At 38.6% G+C, this 18,846-nt stretch overlaps 1 protein-coding gene across 1 annotated transcript; it reads right to left on the bottom strand.

The window, feature by feature from the left end:
- Positions 1-1,252: 1,252 nt before the first annotated feature.
- On the bottom strand, positions 1,253-16,759 carry ddx31 (DEAD (Asp-Glu-Ala-Asp) box polypeptide 31). The gene is made up of 20 exons (XM_056746592.1): positions 16,481-16,759; positions 16,072-16,397; positions 15,888-15,963; positions 15,753-15,796; positions 15,610-15,680; positions 15,383-15,447; positions 15,044-15,088; positions 14,882-14,923; positions 14,705-14,769; positions 14,423-14,542; positions 14,228-14,334; positions 13,855-14,069; positions 13,561-13,716; positions 12,095-12,154; positions 10,069-10,119; positions 9,836-9,975; positions 9,134-9,218; positions 8,499-8,610; positions 7,457-7,646; positions 1,253-1,690 (listed from the first exon to the last, which is right to left on the bottom strand). Exons 1-20 carry the CDS (start codon positions 16,580-16,582, stop codon positions 1,546-1,548), a joined length of 2,217 nt encoding a protein of 738 aa, XP_056602570.1. The 5' UTR covers positions 16,583-16,759; the 3' UTR covers positions 1,253-1,545.
- Positions 16,760-18,846: the final 2,087 nt, after the last annotated feature.

The following is an 18,846-nucleotide window of genomic DNA, read 5'->3' as shown; positions in this document are numbered from 1 at the left end:
TAGAGTGTTCTTGAAATCTGTTATGAATGCATGACACCTCTTAAAACACACAAACTGTTATTTTTCTTATTACAAAATAGCTTTCTGCAACGGGATGTCATATCCAACAGTCGGTGACCCAGGTATATATACAATAAACAATAAAAGATTTCCCCTTCATAATTCTAGTTCGTGCACAAAGCACATTTTCATATTCATTTATATTTATATATGTAAATCGTGGAATATCTGCATATTTAAAATTTTCACATGAAGCCCCGCAATGGACATCTCACACAAATCTAAAAGAGAGAATCTGAGTTGGGGCTTATGTTGTTTGGGTTAAATGCACCAATCATGATTAGCGTTTCATTATTACACACCAATGAGTTTTACGGGCAACAAAACGAGCGGCTTTACGAAAATAAAGCGACCATGAAACGTAATATTCTGGTCAAATTTCTTTTAGTGTCCGTGGCGAAGTCTTGGCCAAAAGGCAGCAGCTGGTGAACGAGCGAGTCCGACTCAACGCTTTGACAGCTGCTCAGCGTAAGCCATCCGCCCCATTTACCTGACCTGTCTCAAACTCAAAACAAACAAAATAGCTCTTAATAATACAGTTTTATGATTCATTTTCGTAATCAACCATGAAATATGTTGTGTTTAGGCCTAGTACAATGTCTGCTGGACCGACTCTGGTTGGGCATCCATTTTTCTAGTTCTAGTACTATAATTACAGCTCAACTTTTTTCTGTTATTAAGATTATTATTTAAAGGGATTTAAAAACAGAAAATTCTTCCATAATTTACTCACCTTCAAGTTTTCCCAATCTGTATAATTTGTTCTGATGAACATGGAGATAGAAGAATGGAAGAATACTTGTGAGCAAATAGATTACCTTAGTAGGGAAAAATAGGGGGGGGGGGGGGTGTGGGCGAGATCTGTTTGGTTATAGGCATTCTTCTCAAATATCTCTGTGTTATTCAGAATAAAAGAAATTGATACAGATTTGGAAAACTCTAGGTTGAGTAAATGATGACAGATTTTCCTTTTTTTGGGGTGAACTAACCCTTTAATATGTTATAGAAATAAGTATTTAATGTTTATTTATTTTTTATTGTCAGCAGGACATTTTTGGGAGGGGTCCAAAGAAAATCTGGGGAGCAATGATCCCTCTGTCCCCGATTCTGGATGTATTCACCACTGACTGAAATAAAAAAGTTTAAGTCGCACTACAAAATAGACAAATCAGTCAAAATACTGAACACAACTTCCTTTTATGTCAAAACCAATGTTTTATATTTTAATAACATTTTGTTGAAAACATGTCCATAAATGCAACCGCTCTTCAATGTAAATCACACTGTTTAAATAGTTACAGAAAATATTTTATGAAAACACTTTTGTAAGAACTTAACAGCACAAAAGTGACCGTAGAGAACCATCTGCATGTTTAAGGCAAGTTTTCAAACCATGCAGCTCCCATTCTGCTTGAGAACACCTATGAATCCATCTGGACGCAGGTGCTCTGACCTCAGCACTTCTCTGCTCCTAAAGTTTCCTCTTCAAGCAGCATCAGAATCCTCTGTGTTACCTTTCCTCTTTATCCTCCTCTTCTTAGACTTGGATTGTCCCTCAACCCCACTGAAAAACTCAGATCGGATAAGGTTTGATGCACGCTCCTTTGTTGTGAGTTTCGTGGGAGGTGTCCTAAAAAATCAAGAAATCTTTTTTATAAGGAATATTAAGATATTTGATTACACTATTAAAACTTCTGACTCCCGTTTATAAAAGTATAACATCAGTGTGTATCGTAAGAGCTCATGGCAAAAACTATAAGAAACAATGCTTGAAAATAAATAAATAAACCGAAAAAATAAACAGTACAAGCAGTGGAGGAGATGATGAACAGGGCAAAAGGTCTCAGCAAAAAGAGAAGTATATTCAGCCTAGTCGGGCTTGAGGCCGGTTGAGCTCATTTCCCACTGTCGTCAATAAAAGTCTCACAGACAGCAGCGGGGGCCTGATGTAAAACTAGTGACTGTTTATCTAATCAATAACTCTGGAGAATGAAGCTGTGCTTTGCCCCCATGGGGCTGCTTAAGGATCCAATACAAACACATCTACCTCATGGTGACACACGACACACTCTACCCCCAGGGCTTAGAGGAGGTATGAGACAGCAGTTATTGTTCTATTGCTCCCTGAGCACTCTACGGGGACCCCTACAGGCGATATGAAGGATGTCTATAGGCATATTCGAATGTGTGTGTATTATATATCACCACTATATTTACACTTACTGACAGATATATAACATATTTATGATATATGCCTCGGCATCAGTGGGGCTACAGAGTTAAAGCAACAAGTCAACAAAATCTTTAGAGAAAACAAAGAGCCACAATAAAGACCGTACAGACAGATAGGCTTACTGGATGGGTGAGCTCTTCATCAATATAATTGCAAATCAAACATCATGTTTAACTTCATTCAGACTAGTCCAATAAGAGTTACACGACAACAAATGACAAGGAGATTCACTTGCCACCATATGTGACCAAATGCTGGACCCGATAATCATTCAAGACGGAAGAAAATGGAAGTATTAACATATGTAATCAGTTGAAATGACAAAACCATTAATAAGGGTCAATATACTAAAAAAGGTGGCACGGAAAGCCAAGGCAAGTTGGAAGGTTAGTCGACACAAAAATTTAAGATGATTTAATCAGCCTCTTGTCATTCCGAACCTGTATGACTTTTTCTTTTGCTTAACACAAAAGAAGATATACAAAAGAATGTTGGTAACCAAACAACGAAGGTACCCATTCGATTCTTTTGTATGGACACAAAACCAATGCAGGTCAATGAGTACCACCGTTGTTCGGTTACCAAAATTCCATAAAATATCTTCTTTTGAGTTCTGCGGAAGAAAGTCATACAAGTTTGAAATGACAATAGGGTGAGTAAATGATTACAAAATGTTCATTTTGGGACAACAATCCCTTTAAGTGCTCTAGGAGAACACCCAGCGTATACTCAGAGGTCTCTAGTAGAGGACATGAGATTAAAATAACAAGCCAGTCTATAAATAGGAGTTCGTTTTTAGTTCTGCATTTATATTTGTATATATAACAGCGGGGTTGTTTGGAGAAACTTATGGGTTACTTTAAACAAATGACTTTTAAATAGATTATATAGCTTATGAATATCCAACACTATACTGTAAAAACAATAAAACCTCAGAGGAATTCGTGTATATTTTTGGTGTGGTTCCCTGTAATGGCCTCTCTCGTGTATCAGAGGTCCTTGTTGTTCACTCACATGTCCATGAATGTGTGTATATGTTTATACTGGTGTGATCTGCTCATTAGAGAAATCTTGTCTGGACATGGACAGTGTACACCACAGCCCGCTGTAATGAAGTCTCTCCTGACAGGACGGCTAGACTCGACTGACACTGCAACGCCGTCACACACACAATTAGGCCTGGAAAGGTAAATGTTAAGAGGCCCAAAGCACTGACCAGTAAAGTCACATCGATATACTGCGGCATGAATATTCTACAAAGAGGTTTGGATAGTAAATATAGATGTCAGCTGTCAGCCGTGACAGAAGATAAGTTCATTACGGGTGTTGTCTGTTGTCTGGGCAAAGGAGAGAGGGCGAGTGCGTTATGGGTGCTCTGGGGGCAGCTCCTCAGGGACTGACCTATTGTCCTGCTCCATGGGTTTCATTCACAGGTCCTGCTGCAGGTCACCCTGCCAATTACTAGTGGTTAGACACATGCTACTCCCTGTAGCGTATAGATCCCGTAAGAGTCAAGTCAAAACTCAACGTTTCTGCAGAGTCCTATTCATTTCATTTCAAATCATTTATTATAATTCAACAAAGCTTTTCACGCAACCTACTGCAGAAGATAATGAGAACCTCAGTTCTGCATACAAATACTAATACTGAGAACACTGTGTCCAACACTGTGGACGCTGCCAATGTCATGGCAATCTGTAACTATATTACAAGGTTGCTAATCTATTCAATATGATTTTGTATGGTCTTATTTGTAAGTTTTAATATTAGATTTATTTTTTAGTCCCCAAAAAGGTTTAGGGATGGTAAGAGGAGGAGCTTTATTCTCACATTGCAGACATGGAAAAAATTAAGAGACCATTCAAAAATGTTATTTTATCAGCATTTCTAGATGTACTGTTGTCCAGTGTCTGATGAATAAAAAAATACATGTACAAATATTACTTCGTGTTGCTTAAAAGTGAAATTGTTTTCTTTGCAGTATTTGAGGTGAAACAAAAACAGAACATCTTTTCTGTTATTTTCCTGTTTCTCAAATATGCAAATAGAAACAATATTACATTGTTTTTCAGAACTGCTTGTAGTCCCAGCTGACCCAAAGACTCATCACAACCTCTCCATTCAACTAGGCTCATCAACCAGTAGATCTTCCGGAATAGCCAGAAACCTGGGAATGATAATCGCTGATCAGCTAAACTTCACGGATCATGTTGCCAGCACAACCCGGTCCTGTAGATTCATCCTCTACAGCATTAGGAAAATTAGACCTTCCCTGTCCGAGCATGCTACGCAAGTCCTAGTCCAGGCACTTTTTCGGTCCAGACTTGACTATTGCAAAACGCTACTGACTGGACTCCCAGCTTGCACAACCAAACCTCTACAGATAATCCAGAATGGTAAGTGGTCTTCAATTAACCGAAGGGTGGACATGTCAATCCTCTCTTCATTTAGTTACATGTGCTCCCTATAGTCGCTAGCATCAAATTCATAACTCTTCACTTGGCCTACAAGACCACCACTGGTACCCATATCTTCACTTGCTAATGCAGACTTATGTAATCGCCAGATCCGTAAGCACTGCAAATGAATGATGTCTTATAGTGCCATCCCAAAAAGGAAAAAAAATCTCTGGTTCTGTTCAACATTTGTTGAATGATCGGCCCGATCAGCAGATTCTGTAGCCATCTTTAAATAATTGGCTGAAAACACATGTGTTCGGTCAACACCCAACCGATTAGTTCTGAATCCTGTTTTTTTTGTTTCACTTGTTCTATGCTAAAAAAAAATGTATTGCTTTGTATACTGTGGTAGGCTATATGAGACCAGTTTCACTGCACTTATGCTTTTTGTTGTGCTTGCGTTGTTCCAAATTTTTCTTATTTGTAAGTCCCTTCGGATAGAAGCCCCTGCTAAAATAACTAAATGTAAATATTCTATTTGAAATTTCGTATAAACATTTTTTGTAGTTCATAGAATGAGACAAAACCAATGTTTTTTTTAAATAAAACAAACATAATTATAAATAGGAAAATAAAAAACAGATTATACTTTTGAAATGGTCTCTTAATTTTTTCCGCAGCAACAATTTTGCTGTGATATCAGGTTGGTCCTTCAGCAACCCGATTAAGTTCTATGAAGACTGTTTCTCTCTATGAGACGAGACGTATAAGAAAGCAACACCGCTCAATTAAATGTAGCGTGTCACTAACCTTCAGTTAAGCAACCTGAACATCAGATTTTACCAAACCGCATCTGACACCCTCTTTACAGTAGATACAGCACGCAGGGGCTTTTAAGCCTTTACCTCAAAGGCGCATGTAAGAACTGAAGGTGCGATGAAAGAACGAGAGGTACAAAGCAGAAGTATGCAGTGGTGTGAAAGGGATAGTTCAACCAAAAATGAAAACTATTTTATTATTTACTCACCCTCACGTTATTTCAATATGAATGACTATCATTCTTCTGGTGAACACAAAATATTTTGAGGAATGTTGATATCCAAACAACATTGGCCTCCATTGACTTCCTTTTAAGGACAAAAAAACAACGAGACATTTCTCAAAATATCTTCCTTTGTGTTCCACAGAAGAAAAGAGTCATACAGGCTTTGAACAACATGAAGGTGAATAAATAAATGGCAGAATTTTTACTTTTGGGTGAACTGTCTCTTGAAGTAAAATTTTCAAATGACTTTGAATGTGTGGGTCAGTAAAACACTGGAGGATATCGGCATGTAAATATTCCCGATTTAAAGAAAACAAACACTCATTGCTATCTGACAGTAATGACAGCAAACTTTCCAGGACTAAAAGCTTGCCTCAGCTTAATTAAGTGTCCTGTTGAGAATCTGACCACTCGACACGCACGGATCCACAATGGAAGACCCACATCAACACACAGACTAGTCTGGACATGGTCTTTGCTAACTAGACGGCTCCTGTGGGAGATGACCAATAATAACCCCACAATGTCAAGCGCCGGGCTGCATGACAAACTTCAAACTATTCAAACTATCTTGTGAGGACAAAGGAGATGTTACACCATGTCTACACCGGACATGACAAAAGCCAATAGAACGCATTAGAACCCATTATAAATAAAACATTTGTCAACACATTGGATTCTGCCCTGCGCGACAATCCCATTAGAACAAGCTGTGTATAGTCTGCGTCCGATGAGACACGGTGTTAGGAAACCTTAAACATTTTAGCACTAGCACATTATTTAGGTCATCATATAAGAATACCAAAATCACACCGTGAAGAACGTTGGAGGAGGATGGGGGATGATAAGTGCAATGTTGACAAAGGTAAAACCTGCAGCTGATACAAGCAAGACTTTAGTACTCCTCTTTGACCCTGAAAAGCTCAGCTACAGAGAAAGACTCACAGCTGCCAAGAGCGCGTGCAAGCGATGGGCTTTTCTCCAGCAAACCAGCAGTGCTTGCAATTTTCAGAGCAGCCATGATGGGACACTATTCAAAATCTGTATGACAAACTCGAAAGCATTTTCTCCCCTTTTCCTCATGACATGACACCATAATACAGGCTTATTGTTACAAAAAAAACAATAATTAAATGTTGTCGGGGGCTTAAATTGCGACTTTGTATAAATATTTGGAGATGTGCCACATAATCTTGATCATGTGATGTGAAAATGTGAGTATGGTGTTCCATACTCAGAATTTGTGCTCTGCATTGAACCCATCCAAGTGCACACACACAACCGTGAGTAACACACACACCCAGAGCAGTGAGCAGACATTGCTACGGCGCCCGGGAAGCAGTTGGGGGGAACGGTGCCTTGCTCAAGGGTCTCATCTCAGCTGTGGTATTGAAGGTGGAGGAGAGCGCTGATCATTCACTCCCCCTACCAACAATCTTTGCTGGTATTGAGGCTCGAACCAGCAATGTTTGGGTTACAAGTCAGAGTCTCTAACCATTAGGCCACAGGTTCAAAACATATTTTAGCCACGAAATTAGCTTCAGACACTCGATTTAGAAGAATGCCCGACCCTGTTCATTTGTATTGCATGTAAAATTGCTAGACATTATTAAAAAAGAAAAAGAACTGTAATAAATGGAAAAATGTGACTACAGAATTTAGCTAAAATTTTCCAGATCCTACAATCTGGTATCTCAATTTGTTTGACAGATTCTGTACCTCTTGTCTTTTCCCTTCTTTCTGTCTTTGCAGTTGGCAGGATAAGGGGTTATGGAGCCGGCCAGGCCATTAGGTGCGTCCCTCAGGCCAAAGCTCTTAGCAGCGTGGCCCAGGTGCAGACTGCGGATGTGGAAGATATGTTTCAGACTGGAGGGGTAGGTGGTGTACGCTCTCAGGAAAGACTGCAGAGCTAGAGGACCAAAAAACGGTTTGTCATCATGAAAGTAGAAACTTATAATGGCGATACTGCATTAAATGTTACATCTGCAAGAACGATTTTTTAATTCTATTAGATCCTTTGTTAAGTGATTATTAATATTTATATGTGTCTTATATACTATACAAGACATCAATATAACTTAATAAATAAATAATTATAATAAAAATAATTTTAACACTTTACATTAAGGTTGAATTTCTTAGCATCAGTAAATGCATTACCTAACATGAACTAACTATGTGGAATAGCTTTCCAGCATTTTTTTTTTTTTTTAATGTTAGTTCATGTCAATACAATTATTCTTGTTAGTTTATTGTACGTTAACTAATGTTAAAAGGACGGTTCACCCAAAAAGGACATTTCTGTCATCATTTACTCACCCTCATATAATTTAATACCCGTTTAGGTTTCTTTGTTGTGATAAACACAGATAAAAGATATCTGGAAGAATTTTAGTAATTTTTAGTTCCAGGACATCGTTGAGTACCATAGTAGGAATTTTTTTTTCAGTTTAAAACAACAGAAGGGTGAGTAAATGACAGAGTTTTCATTTTTGAGTGAACTTTCCCACTGTAACACTTTCTTAATAAATGCTGAAATTAAAATGAACAAATATTAATAAATACTGTAAAAAAAAATGTTGTTCAATCATGTTAGCTAATGCTATACCTAATGCTAACAAATGCAACCTTATTGTACGTGTGCCAAAAATAATAAACAACAATAAATATTTTCATGCAAATAGAACTTAAACACTGTAGAATAAACTAACAATTTAATGCAGTAGGTTACAATGACTGTATTCTGTTGGTATAAACCCACCACTCTTAGCTGTTTGCAGTGACTCATTATTGGCATGAACATAATTCTCAAAGTCTGTCTGTAAAACAGTGGCTCTCTCCCGCACCTCCTGTTCAAAAGCAGCACCTGATCCCTGCACAATGACACACACATTCAAATAAAACTCTAACAGATAAGCAACACTCAACCAGAAATAAGCATTCCAATCATTTATAACTCCAGTCACTAAATTTTACGACATTAAAACCCAATAAAAAGGAGCGCAGCACATAAATATTATCAGTTGTACAAACTGATGACACCGCCCCTCCCCGTCAATGACCTTTGACCATCCAAACGATGCTGATAACAAGGGGGGCTGCATGGGTGAGGATTACAAGCAGCCAATTGGTGCTGGTAGGGAAAAGGACATTAAATCAGGATTAGGAGCGACTGAGATGTGGCAGAAACACTCGCTCATTGTTGTCTGAGGGCTCTTATTGTTGAGAGGGAGGGAGGGAAGGAGATAAAGCTATTCTTCTCCCACAGCTGTTCTCTAGACCTGTGTTTTCAACCACACGTGATACTCTGCCAAGACGGGAAAGTTCAGCGGTAACAGCTGCAGCCAAGAGTTTACTTTTTGGGTCAGGATTGCTGCATGGTGTCAAGAGCGTTACCTTACTGTCCCATTTCCCTCTGCCTTTGAAGCGGCTGTCCCGCATCAAAGCGGACAAGATGGAGATCATCTTCATTTCTGATAAACTGTGGAAGAAAGATTTACAGAGAATATTAGAGAACAAAAGCGCAGAGTGAAATTTGATATCATGACAGCATAATATGTACCATCCTTTTGTAACAATTATGACACTTTCAATAAAAACACTAAGAAATGTCTTGATTAGATTATTAGTTACTGCTTATTTACATGTTTTTTTTTCATTTACAAGTCATTTTAAGACCCCAGTTGGCCCCGCCTCCTTGTTGAGAAACACTGCTCTAAAGACACTACATATTAAACTGTGTTAACCAAGTCTTTTCAGAATGATTAGCACTGTATATCACAGTATAATGTGAGCCAACATCAAAGCTCTTGTGCCAGCAGAACAGATTCATTCTGTCTGTGTGGTTTCTCCTCTCATGCAGTGACCCGAGTGTGTACCTTCTCTCAAAACTGGCCTCCATAGCAGATATCAACAGAAATTCATCAGTCCAGCTCTCCACTGATACAGTGTGTGCTTTGGAACAGAGACAAGACCAGTTTGATTACTTTTAATCATAGTGTAGTCAGTGACTGGACCTGCCCCAAGTAACTCCCCTACTGCTGTGTCGGAGCGCATCAAAATGATAATCTGATATAGATGAGGTGCCAGTCAGCACACCTGATGTTGTGATTGGCCAGCACGTCCACAAAGGCCGTCTCAGAGGGGGTGAGGAAAAGCAGGCTGCTTCCCTGAGCTCCGATTCGAGCTGTGCGGCCCACGCGATGAACGTATTCCTCCACAGAAAAGGGAGGGTTGTACTGCAACAAACAAAATTGTCACATTTTAACATTTTCCGTTGTTCAGTGCAGAATGGATTATACATTTTTGGGGGATTTACATAAAGATCCAACCTGTACAATCCATGTAACCTGGGCCAGATCCAATCCACGTGCAGCCACATCCTTGACGGAAATTTAAAATGATTAAACTTTGTAATTCTTTTAACTTTCAACCAACATTATTGGTGCTTTTCTTATTTAGAATTAGTCTAGAATTTTTTTAACAACATATCCTAAGAGACAAACAATCTGTTAATATATCTGAAAATATCCACTATACCACAGTTTAGAAGTATTCATTAGTCACTGTTTTTTAAAGCACACTTTTCCACAACAAACATATTTCTAATGGCTGCTGGAGGAAAGACTCTTAATCTTAACACCCGGCACAGCCCAGCTAGCCTACACTTTGAGTCTGGGTGCAGCTCTGGAACTGGTACAGATGGAGTCTAGCACAAGGCCATGGCAGACTGTCAGCAATGCTAGAACTACTCATTTACTACTACAGAGTGACAGGATGGAGAAAAAAAAGGAGGTCCATAAGGGGGAAACCTGGCTAAAGTGATGCTTCACCCAAAAATGAAAATTCTATCATTTACCTTTATTCACCTTCGAGCGTCCAAATGTGTATACAATTCTTTGTTCTGATGAACAGAGAAAGATATCTGGAATAATGCTTATAACCAAACAGATCTCAGCACCCATTGACTCCCATAGTAGGAAAAATTACTTAAGTCTTTTTTGGTTCTGTTGAACACAAAAAAGACATTTTGAAGAATGTAGGACAGCAAACAGTTCTGGGGCTGTTGTTTTTGTACAACAATGGTAGTCAATGGGTTTTAAGATCTGTTTGGTATAAGCATTATTCCAAATATCTTTCTCTGTGTTCATTAGAACAAAAAATAATATACACATTTGGAAAGTGAGTAAATGATGCCAGAATTTCCATTTTTGGGTGAAGTATCCCTTTAAGTCAATAAGTCATAACAAACCTTATCATCCTAAACCAGTGGTATTCAATTAAAGTTCCAAGAGGACAGGTGATATTTTCTTCCAAACATAGGACCGGAAAATTCATGTTTTTTAAATAAATAGATATTTTATCAATTTAGCCCAGTGTGATACACTGTATTAAGATATGATCTTTTATCAGGCCATTTATTTTATTTTTTGATATCCACAGTATGTATTGTAGGCTCTGTGGCTTCTCTTAATAGAAGTCTGGTCAATTATATTTGTAAATAAGAAACTACTGACAACATACAAACAACAAATGTAATGTAACAAATAAACAAAGTTACTTCCTAATAAGCCTTTCCATGCCATACACATCCAGAACTACTTTGATCTCAAATAATTTCCCAATTAGAACGTTTTCAAATTACAAAATGTGAACCTGCTTGTGAAAACCAAGCAAAAGTTTTTTTTACTGTTTTCTACATAAAATATTGTTACAGAATATTCTGTCAAAATATAACCACAACATCTTCAATATTGACTGAATAATGCCATTTCAAAGATTTAAATCTTGGTTAAATTAATCTTTGATTATCTAATAATTAATTCGATTATGAGACTTCAACCTGGGTTTTCACAGGATCACATACGTTTACATGATGATCAATAATGTTTAAGCTAAATGTAGATAAAAACATTATTGTTCATAAAATATCACAAATCTGGTTGAAAGGTTGGAGACATATAGCAACCCGTAAACAGACTGACAGATACAAAAGCTTTAATATTTGCTGCATCTTGTATACGGTTGTGTGTCTATTTACCTGCGTGTCTGCACTACTGTTGTTAAAATAAGCATGTGCCTGCTGCTCTTCATGCACGCACGGAGCAGAAAAAGTTAAAACGAAGCGCGTTTGGCGCAAAAATAAGGATGACAGAGGATATAGCAGCAAAAGATGAATTACATCAATATTCCTGAGAACGTTTGTTACAAACTTAAAAACACATTGCATGGTTTATAAAATGGGATTTGTTAGGCTCTAGTCAATGTTGATAGATCTGAGTAGATCTTGTTTTTTATTTTTTTTATTGTATTATTCTAGATCTATCAATGTCTACATCAACTAAATGAATGACTCACTGTGCATAGCAGAATGCCAGTCTGACACTGGGAGAACTCCTGGAAGACCTCGGTGCGCTCCTAGAAAAAGCAAGTGAGATCACATTAGAATAGTTGCTGATGTGTTTCTGAAGGGTTTAAACACGACACAGAGAGTCACTGAAGATACAGAGTTCCAAAAAACACAATGCGGCACATTATTATAAAAGCTTATATTCAGTCACATATCGTTATTTGCCTTGAAGTTTCTTTGCCAACACAAGACAAGCTATTCTGAAAAAAGTGGCTTTGTGTCCATACAATGAAAGTCAATGAGGTCTAGTGTTGTTTTCAATGTTCTTCAAAACATCTTTTGTGACCCACAAAAGAAAATCATACTGGTTTGGAATGACCTAAGAGTAAACGATTAAAGAATTGTAATTTTTGGAAGAACTTTCCCTAAGAGAACAAAAGATAAAGTGGTTGGCAATGGCATTGAGAGCCCAGCTGAAGGTGAGATGTTGGACGGCTACTCTCTCGCTCTCTCTCTCTTCTTCTGCATGAAGCACAATCTGTTATATGCTGGAACAGCTGCCCATCTCCTGCAGCTCTCCTCACTGAAGGAGACGTCCAGAGCTCAGGCCTGTGCTGTCCCATAACCAAACCCATCCATTACGCTACAGGCTAACGCCACACCCAGAAACGCTCTTTCAAACATTTGACCAATGAGACTCCCCAGTCCCCTCCACCTCAAGTGCCATATGGGCGACCCACAGCGACTCCATTTGAGTGGGGGGTGAGGGTGCGGGCCGGACAGTGGCAGGATTCAGTTCCCCTGACACTGCCACAGGGCACCGACTGCTGCTGTTGCCTGTTAGCCAGCTGGCTGAGAGCCGGTCTACCCCACCGGTAAACCAGACCCTGATGGTCTAACCCAGTGTCATATGCTACTAGTGCTTCTGGATATTCAGCAACCTGGCAAAAGTGTCGTTTTTCCTTTCACATGCACAAACAAAGACAGTTTTATTAAACAACCTGCTTTATGTTTAAAGCTAGTGTGTAGTATTTAGAAGGATCTACGGACAGAAATGCAATATAATATACATAACTATGTGTTCAGAGGTGTATAAATACCACACATAATGAAGCGTTGATTTTTTACCTTAGAATGAGCTATTTCTATCTACATATTCTCCTCTTGCATGGAATTCTTCATGTTGTTTATACAGTAACCCTAAACAGACAAACTGCTCTCCTTCGGCAAAGAAGCGAAAACGTGACAACATCTTTGTCCTGTGATAGCCATCATACTGCTTCAAAAGGGAGATGTGGAGTGAGCCGTTCATTGCAATGCGCAACCTCAACGCTAGATGCTCCTAAAATCTCCACATTGCTCCTTTAAGGTCAGGAGAAGTAATCAGACTGTATGACAAATTAATTAAAGATGTTGATTCTATAATTCTGAACATAAAACAATAGTCTAATGTTTTGAGCACATATTGCGTTACCTCTTGTTTCATGTTGCCGTGGAGCTTGTACAAGTTGAAAAGGTTGGCTGGGCTGCTGTCGGACTTTGCACACAGAACTTTAGTGAAGAGTGTGAGAAGAAACTCCACAACGTCACAGCTGGACATGAACACGATCACTTTCTGCCCACACTCGAACTGTGCACATACAAGCTAAGTTAACTTCAATGAATGAAATAATGTCGAATAAGTTGATTAGTTTCAGCTTTAGAAGCCTGTCAGTGTCACTTTACCGATGAGAATTAATAAATGTTTTCTAATGCATGTATTCCCTACCTTGCATTTGGCCAGAATGAAGGATGCCAGACAGACCAGGTGGAGTTTGCTGGGCACTACCACCACATGCTGCTTCAGTCTCTCAGGAACGGAATAGCTGTCTGACAGAGCCTGAATACCCGTCTGGGGAACCGCCAGAGTCATCCCCTTGCTTCCCTCTGACACGTGAATGGTCACTGGGTCCTTCATACTGATGCTGGCTAATCGGGACAGGCCTGGACAGAACCAAAATATATAACATGTGTGGATTGTCACATGAAGAAGCATTTGTTTTGTGATAAAAAAATGGTAATAAAGGTGGTATTTAAATCACACACTACAATCGACACAAGAGCAAACACAGACAGTTGTACTTAGCAGACAATGATCTTACCTTCGTTGAGAGTGGCTGAAAGCAGCACATTCTGTCGGGCAATTCCAGTGGAGTTTAGAGCATTCAAAATCACAGTCAGATCTTTCTCAAAGCCCAGGTCCAGAGTCCTGCCAGTGCATACAACTAACAGTGTATATACACATTCATATTGATATTAAATCATTTTTAGAACGTTACAACGCGTGTTTCTCTGACCTGTCAGCTTCATCCAGAATGAGCCAGCGCACAGAACTGAAAACAATGCTGAGAGTGTTCCTGATGTGGTCCACCAGTCTCCCGGGGGTCGAGATCAGAACATTAATCCCTTTTCTAAGTCTGAAGCAAAAAAACACAGAAATATCGAGACTGAAGTGACATAGAATTATAAAATAGCAACGTTCAAATGCTAAATAACAGCTAAATAAAAATGTCTTCAGAGTGAAGTGTGGATGAGAGGAAAATACTGCAGGTTTGGACACCCCAGACTCTTTTTCTTACCTGGCTTTTTCGGATTTCTTTTTCTCACCTCCCATCAGAACTCCTGGCACGATCCAGATGAAAGCCTAAAACAATAAGTGACAAGATCTTTGAGTTGTTGTTGTTTTTAATATAAAAATGACGACTTTAGTATATTTAAAAGAACAATACTACATTTGTGCAAATGGATATTCTTACTTTCATAAGATTCTGAAACATTTTAAAGGTCTGCAGGGCAAGCTGAGGGACAAAGGTTGGAAAAAAAAACAAGGGTAAAATACATGAATATATATGCTGTATGATAATCCACTAAATACATGAGAGAATGACTCTGCCTTTGTATCATTTATTGAAAGATACCTCTCGGGTTGGAACAATGATAAGAGCCAAAGGTCCATCTGATCTCTGAAAGAGAATTTAACAAAATGAGTTAATTTATAGTTTAATTTGAAGTTTAAACAAACTTGGTTGTTTATGACTGTAAATATGCAGACAAGTGACTCCAATCCATACACGATGTCAGTTTAACATTAAATCCTCTACCGAAACACATTCACATGAGTTATCCTTGTTGTGTGAGACCACAGTGGATTAAATGCATTTAAATAACCATTAAAATAAATGTATTTCATAATACTGAGGGGATATATTTAACACTAGACATTGTGCGTGTAGTATTAGAGAATAAGGTTGGCTTACCTTCACTTTTGGTTGTATTGCTTGTAGGGATTGCACCATTGGAATCGCATAGGCCAATGTTTTTCCTGCACAACAGGAAAACAGTGGAACACATCTGGACGATCAATAATTGTTTTAACTTTTGCCATTTTTTACTGTAGGAGGTAACGTCAACCTTTCTATTCTGCAAGATAACACTATGATAGCAGCAACTGTCAATATTAATACCAAATGGGAAAATCTCCTACCTGATCCAGTCTGGGAACGGATCACAGCATCTTTACCAATCATCAGCACCGGTATGCTCTGTTTCTGTACACTGAACACAGAAAGGAAAGTGAGAAAACGTACAGAGATGCAGACAGACACATTTAAACTAAAGCTACCGTACCTGGTCATACTGGTCACTTTCAACACCTTCTCAAGAGTTGCCACCTGTGGAATTTAAATGACAAACGATAAGGCAAAATGTAATTCAAGAATATCAGATGACAGCTTAGATCAAAACTATTAAAAGTGTTGATACCAAATGACGATGCAGATTTAGCTCTTCAAACGTGTTGTTTGTGAAAACGTTCTCTTTTACTTGAGTTACTGCAGGACTGAAAAAAAGAACAGACACTCAGATTGCTTGGTAAGGTCAAACTGAGACTTTTGTGTGAAGTAACAAAGTTTCATTAACACGATGATGCTCAATGTGCCGCCTCTACCTGTGAACATCATGGATCACTGGGTTGTTCTTGAAGAGAGAGGATGTCTTGATAAATGGTCTGCCATGGTCTTTATGTTCTTCGGGAGCTTTCTTTGGAAATGTTTTCACCTTTGATGGGGATTGTGCAGCTGAGTTTTCTCTCTGGTCCCCGGTCTCCTCTGTGTGTCTATTATTATTCCTCTGAGATGGGCTTCTGGGGGACTGCAGCTTTTGCGTATGTGTGTGCTGTTGACCAGTTTGATTAATCTTCCTCTGTTTGAAGGCGCTGTTCTCCTGTGGCTCGAAGGCAGCCTTTCTTTTCAGCGATTTCTTCTTTTTTCCTTTCTGTAACAAGAACAACACCAGTTTATTGTACCGAGAGAAACCGCGTTGAATTTGAAATGACAACACCGAAGGACAGGACTTACCCATGAATATTTTTCTGCTGATAAAAGAGATCGCTGGTAATAATTGGTGGGACACTTGAAAGGATCTGAAGAGATGTTGAGCATCAACACATCATCAGCCATGGCAGTAACGTTAACTATAAAACGTCAAAATGACTAATATCTATAAACAAGGTGGTAAAAGCTAAAATAACTAAACTACACTAGATGCAAATTTACGCATTATTATTCGTTTCATTGGGGAATGTCAGCCAGAAGGTAAATGCGAGTGAACTCGTTGGAGTAACGATCCACACGTGTTTTCTCCGTTTGCTAACTACGGGCATTTCCGGGTAGTGACACTATCAAAATAAAAGTCTCTTTTCTTGAAATCCGTTTCATTGCGTTGGGAGTAAAGTTGATGGTGCTCATATAGCTCATATATTGATAAACTTTATTTGTGTAACAAGCACCTCGCGACTTTCTTATGTTAGCGTGTAATGCTTTAAACATTCAAGACTATTATTAAGTCTTTAGCCTATATATTAGGACATCATAATATTTATGTGTACAGTAAACATTTTGGAATGTATGTAAAAGCGCTGTGGATTTTCTAATAATAAATGCTATAATGGAGTAAGTAAGGCAGTTAGACCTGGTCATCAAAATATATAAAAGTTCATAATTGGCAAGGAAACACCACCAAATACAATAACATGTAAAGAAAACTATTACACCGTATCTTAATCGAACTGGACCGGATGCAACATAACAACTTGCTTGTTCTTAATGGGTCTGTTGCGTATTTTACAGATTATTTGTAAAATACTACAAGCCGTAACAGTAGTAATCCTACAGTAATAACATAACTGAATTATTCCAAGTAAAGGCATCATTGAAAGGGCATTTCTGTGCATGTTAAATTAACATGAATTTTCTATAGAATTCTACAAGTCTCACATTTGCCTACATGTTGCAAGCCATGTGCTAATTTGAACAAATAATAAAAAGAGAAAAGACTTCAATGGAAATAAAAATTCCTTCATCATTTACTCACACTCAAGTTGTTCCAAATCCATATTTTTAGTTTTTTCTCCGATGAACACAGAGATAGATGTTTGGAAAAATGCACAATTTAAGGGTGAGGAAATGAAGACAGAATTTTCACATTTGGGTGAACCGTTCCTTTAAGACCATCCTCAGAATATAGCCTGATTGTGGTGCTGCAGAAACAGGTGGATCTTTGGAGAATACTTACTCATTTGGACACAAACTGGCACCTTTATTTACATATTCAGATATGTATATTCTCATATGCTGTAATTAAGTCAGTGCACACCTCATTTTATCCTATCTTGGGGAATTCGAAAATCAGCCTGTTAACATGTTTCTTTAACCAGTGTACTCAACTCCTCCCTCCTGTGGGAGACATTTAGTGACATTTCATAGAAAAGGGGGAAATTGAAGAAATGGCATTGTTAGTGTCATTGTTTTTTCTCCCTTTTTACCTATTTTGTTGGTAACCAGCATATTTACATAATAGGCTTGTTTAGACAAAGTCGGGCCGAGTATCAAAACAACCTTGTAACCAATCAGCAGTAAGGTGCACACTCTACAGGATGGACATTCGTAAAGGCCAAGTGCTGACGAAAACGAAAGATGGGGTAGGGATGTGTATGTTTTGGTGATATGAACATCAACAAGGGCTATGAGAAATCGGACACACTGCCTTTAATGGATATACAGCTAACAATGTATTCCAGGTACAAATCAAATCCACAACCATTGTTAGCACATTCAATATCAACTGAGTCACAGGATGTCACTTTTATCACTAGATGCTGATATGATGCAGCTAGACCAGCACCAAACCAGTACTAAACAGGGCTGGATTATCCAGTGTGCATTATGAACACTGGCCCAGGGGCTCATGCGCACTTGGGCCCAAGCAAGGGGAAGACAATTTCATAAAACCGTTTTCCGCTATATTCATTCATGGCAGAAAGATCCCCTTCCACTGTCGCACACATCCAGATGCACACACAAAACAGTGTTTCCAATTTAGGATGTCCTTCTTCTTCTGATTTAGTAACTTTAACGATTACTCTAGAAGCTCCAGTTTTTACAAATGAAGAAAATGCACTACAACAAATATAGCGACTTCTTGGATAAACTTTAGCGTTCATTCAGTGGGCAAATACCGACAGTGCTGCCCCGCGAGCGCAAGGTCTCTCTTTCCCGATATAGGGATCCCTCTCTCGGCATCACTCTGTACAGTGAGCGGCAGGGAAGCAGCACATTCAGTTCACCGTATGACAGGTGACTCTTGAATGAAATTGGTACAAAACAGCGTTTCCAACAACCTAAGTCTTATCGCCTGTTTGGATATATAAACATAAACACAGTTC

This window comes from Triplophysa dalaica, chromosome 4 (genome assembly GCF_015846415.1).
Source record: "Triplophysa dalaica isolate WHDGS20190420 chromosome 4, ASM1584641v1, whole genome shotgun sequence".
Lineage (NCBI taxonomy): Eukaryota > Metazoa > Chordata > Actinopteri > Cypriniformes > Nemacheilidae > Triplophysa > Triplophysa dalaica.
This window is presented reverse-complemented; position numbering and strand designations above follow the sequence as displayed.

What these genes read in the sequence shown, in the direction of transcription:
- ddx31 (XM_056746592.1), bottom strand. Translation starts at nt 16,582, where the DNA reads ATGGCTGATGATGTGTTGATGCTCAACATCTCTTCAGATCCTTTCAAG. An exon ending in ATTCTGGATGAAGCTGACAG is followed by an intron (nt 14,335 to 14,422) that starts GTCAGAGAAACA and finishes ATGCACTGGCAG; the next exon opens with GACTCTGGACCTGGGCTTTG. An exon ending in AGGTTACATGGATTGTACAG is followed by an intron (nt 9,976 to 10,068) that starts GTTGGATCTTTA and finishes TGTTTGTTGCAG; the next exon opens with TACAACCCTCCCTTTTCTGT.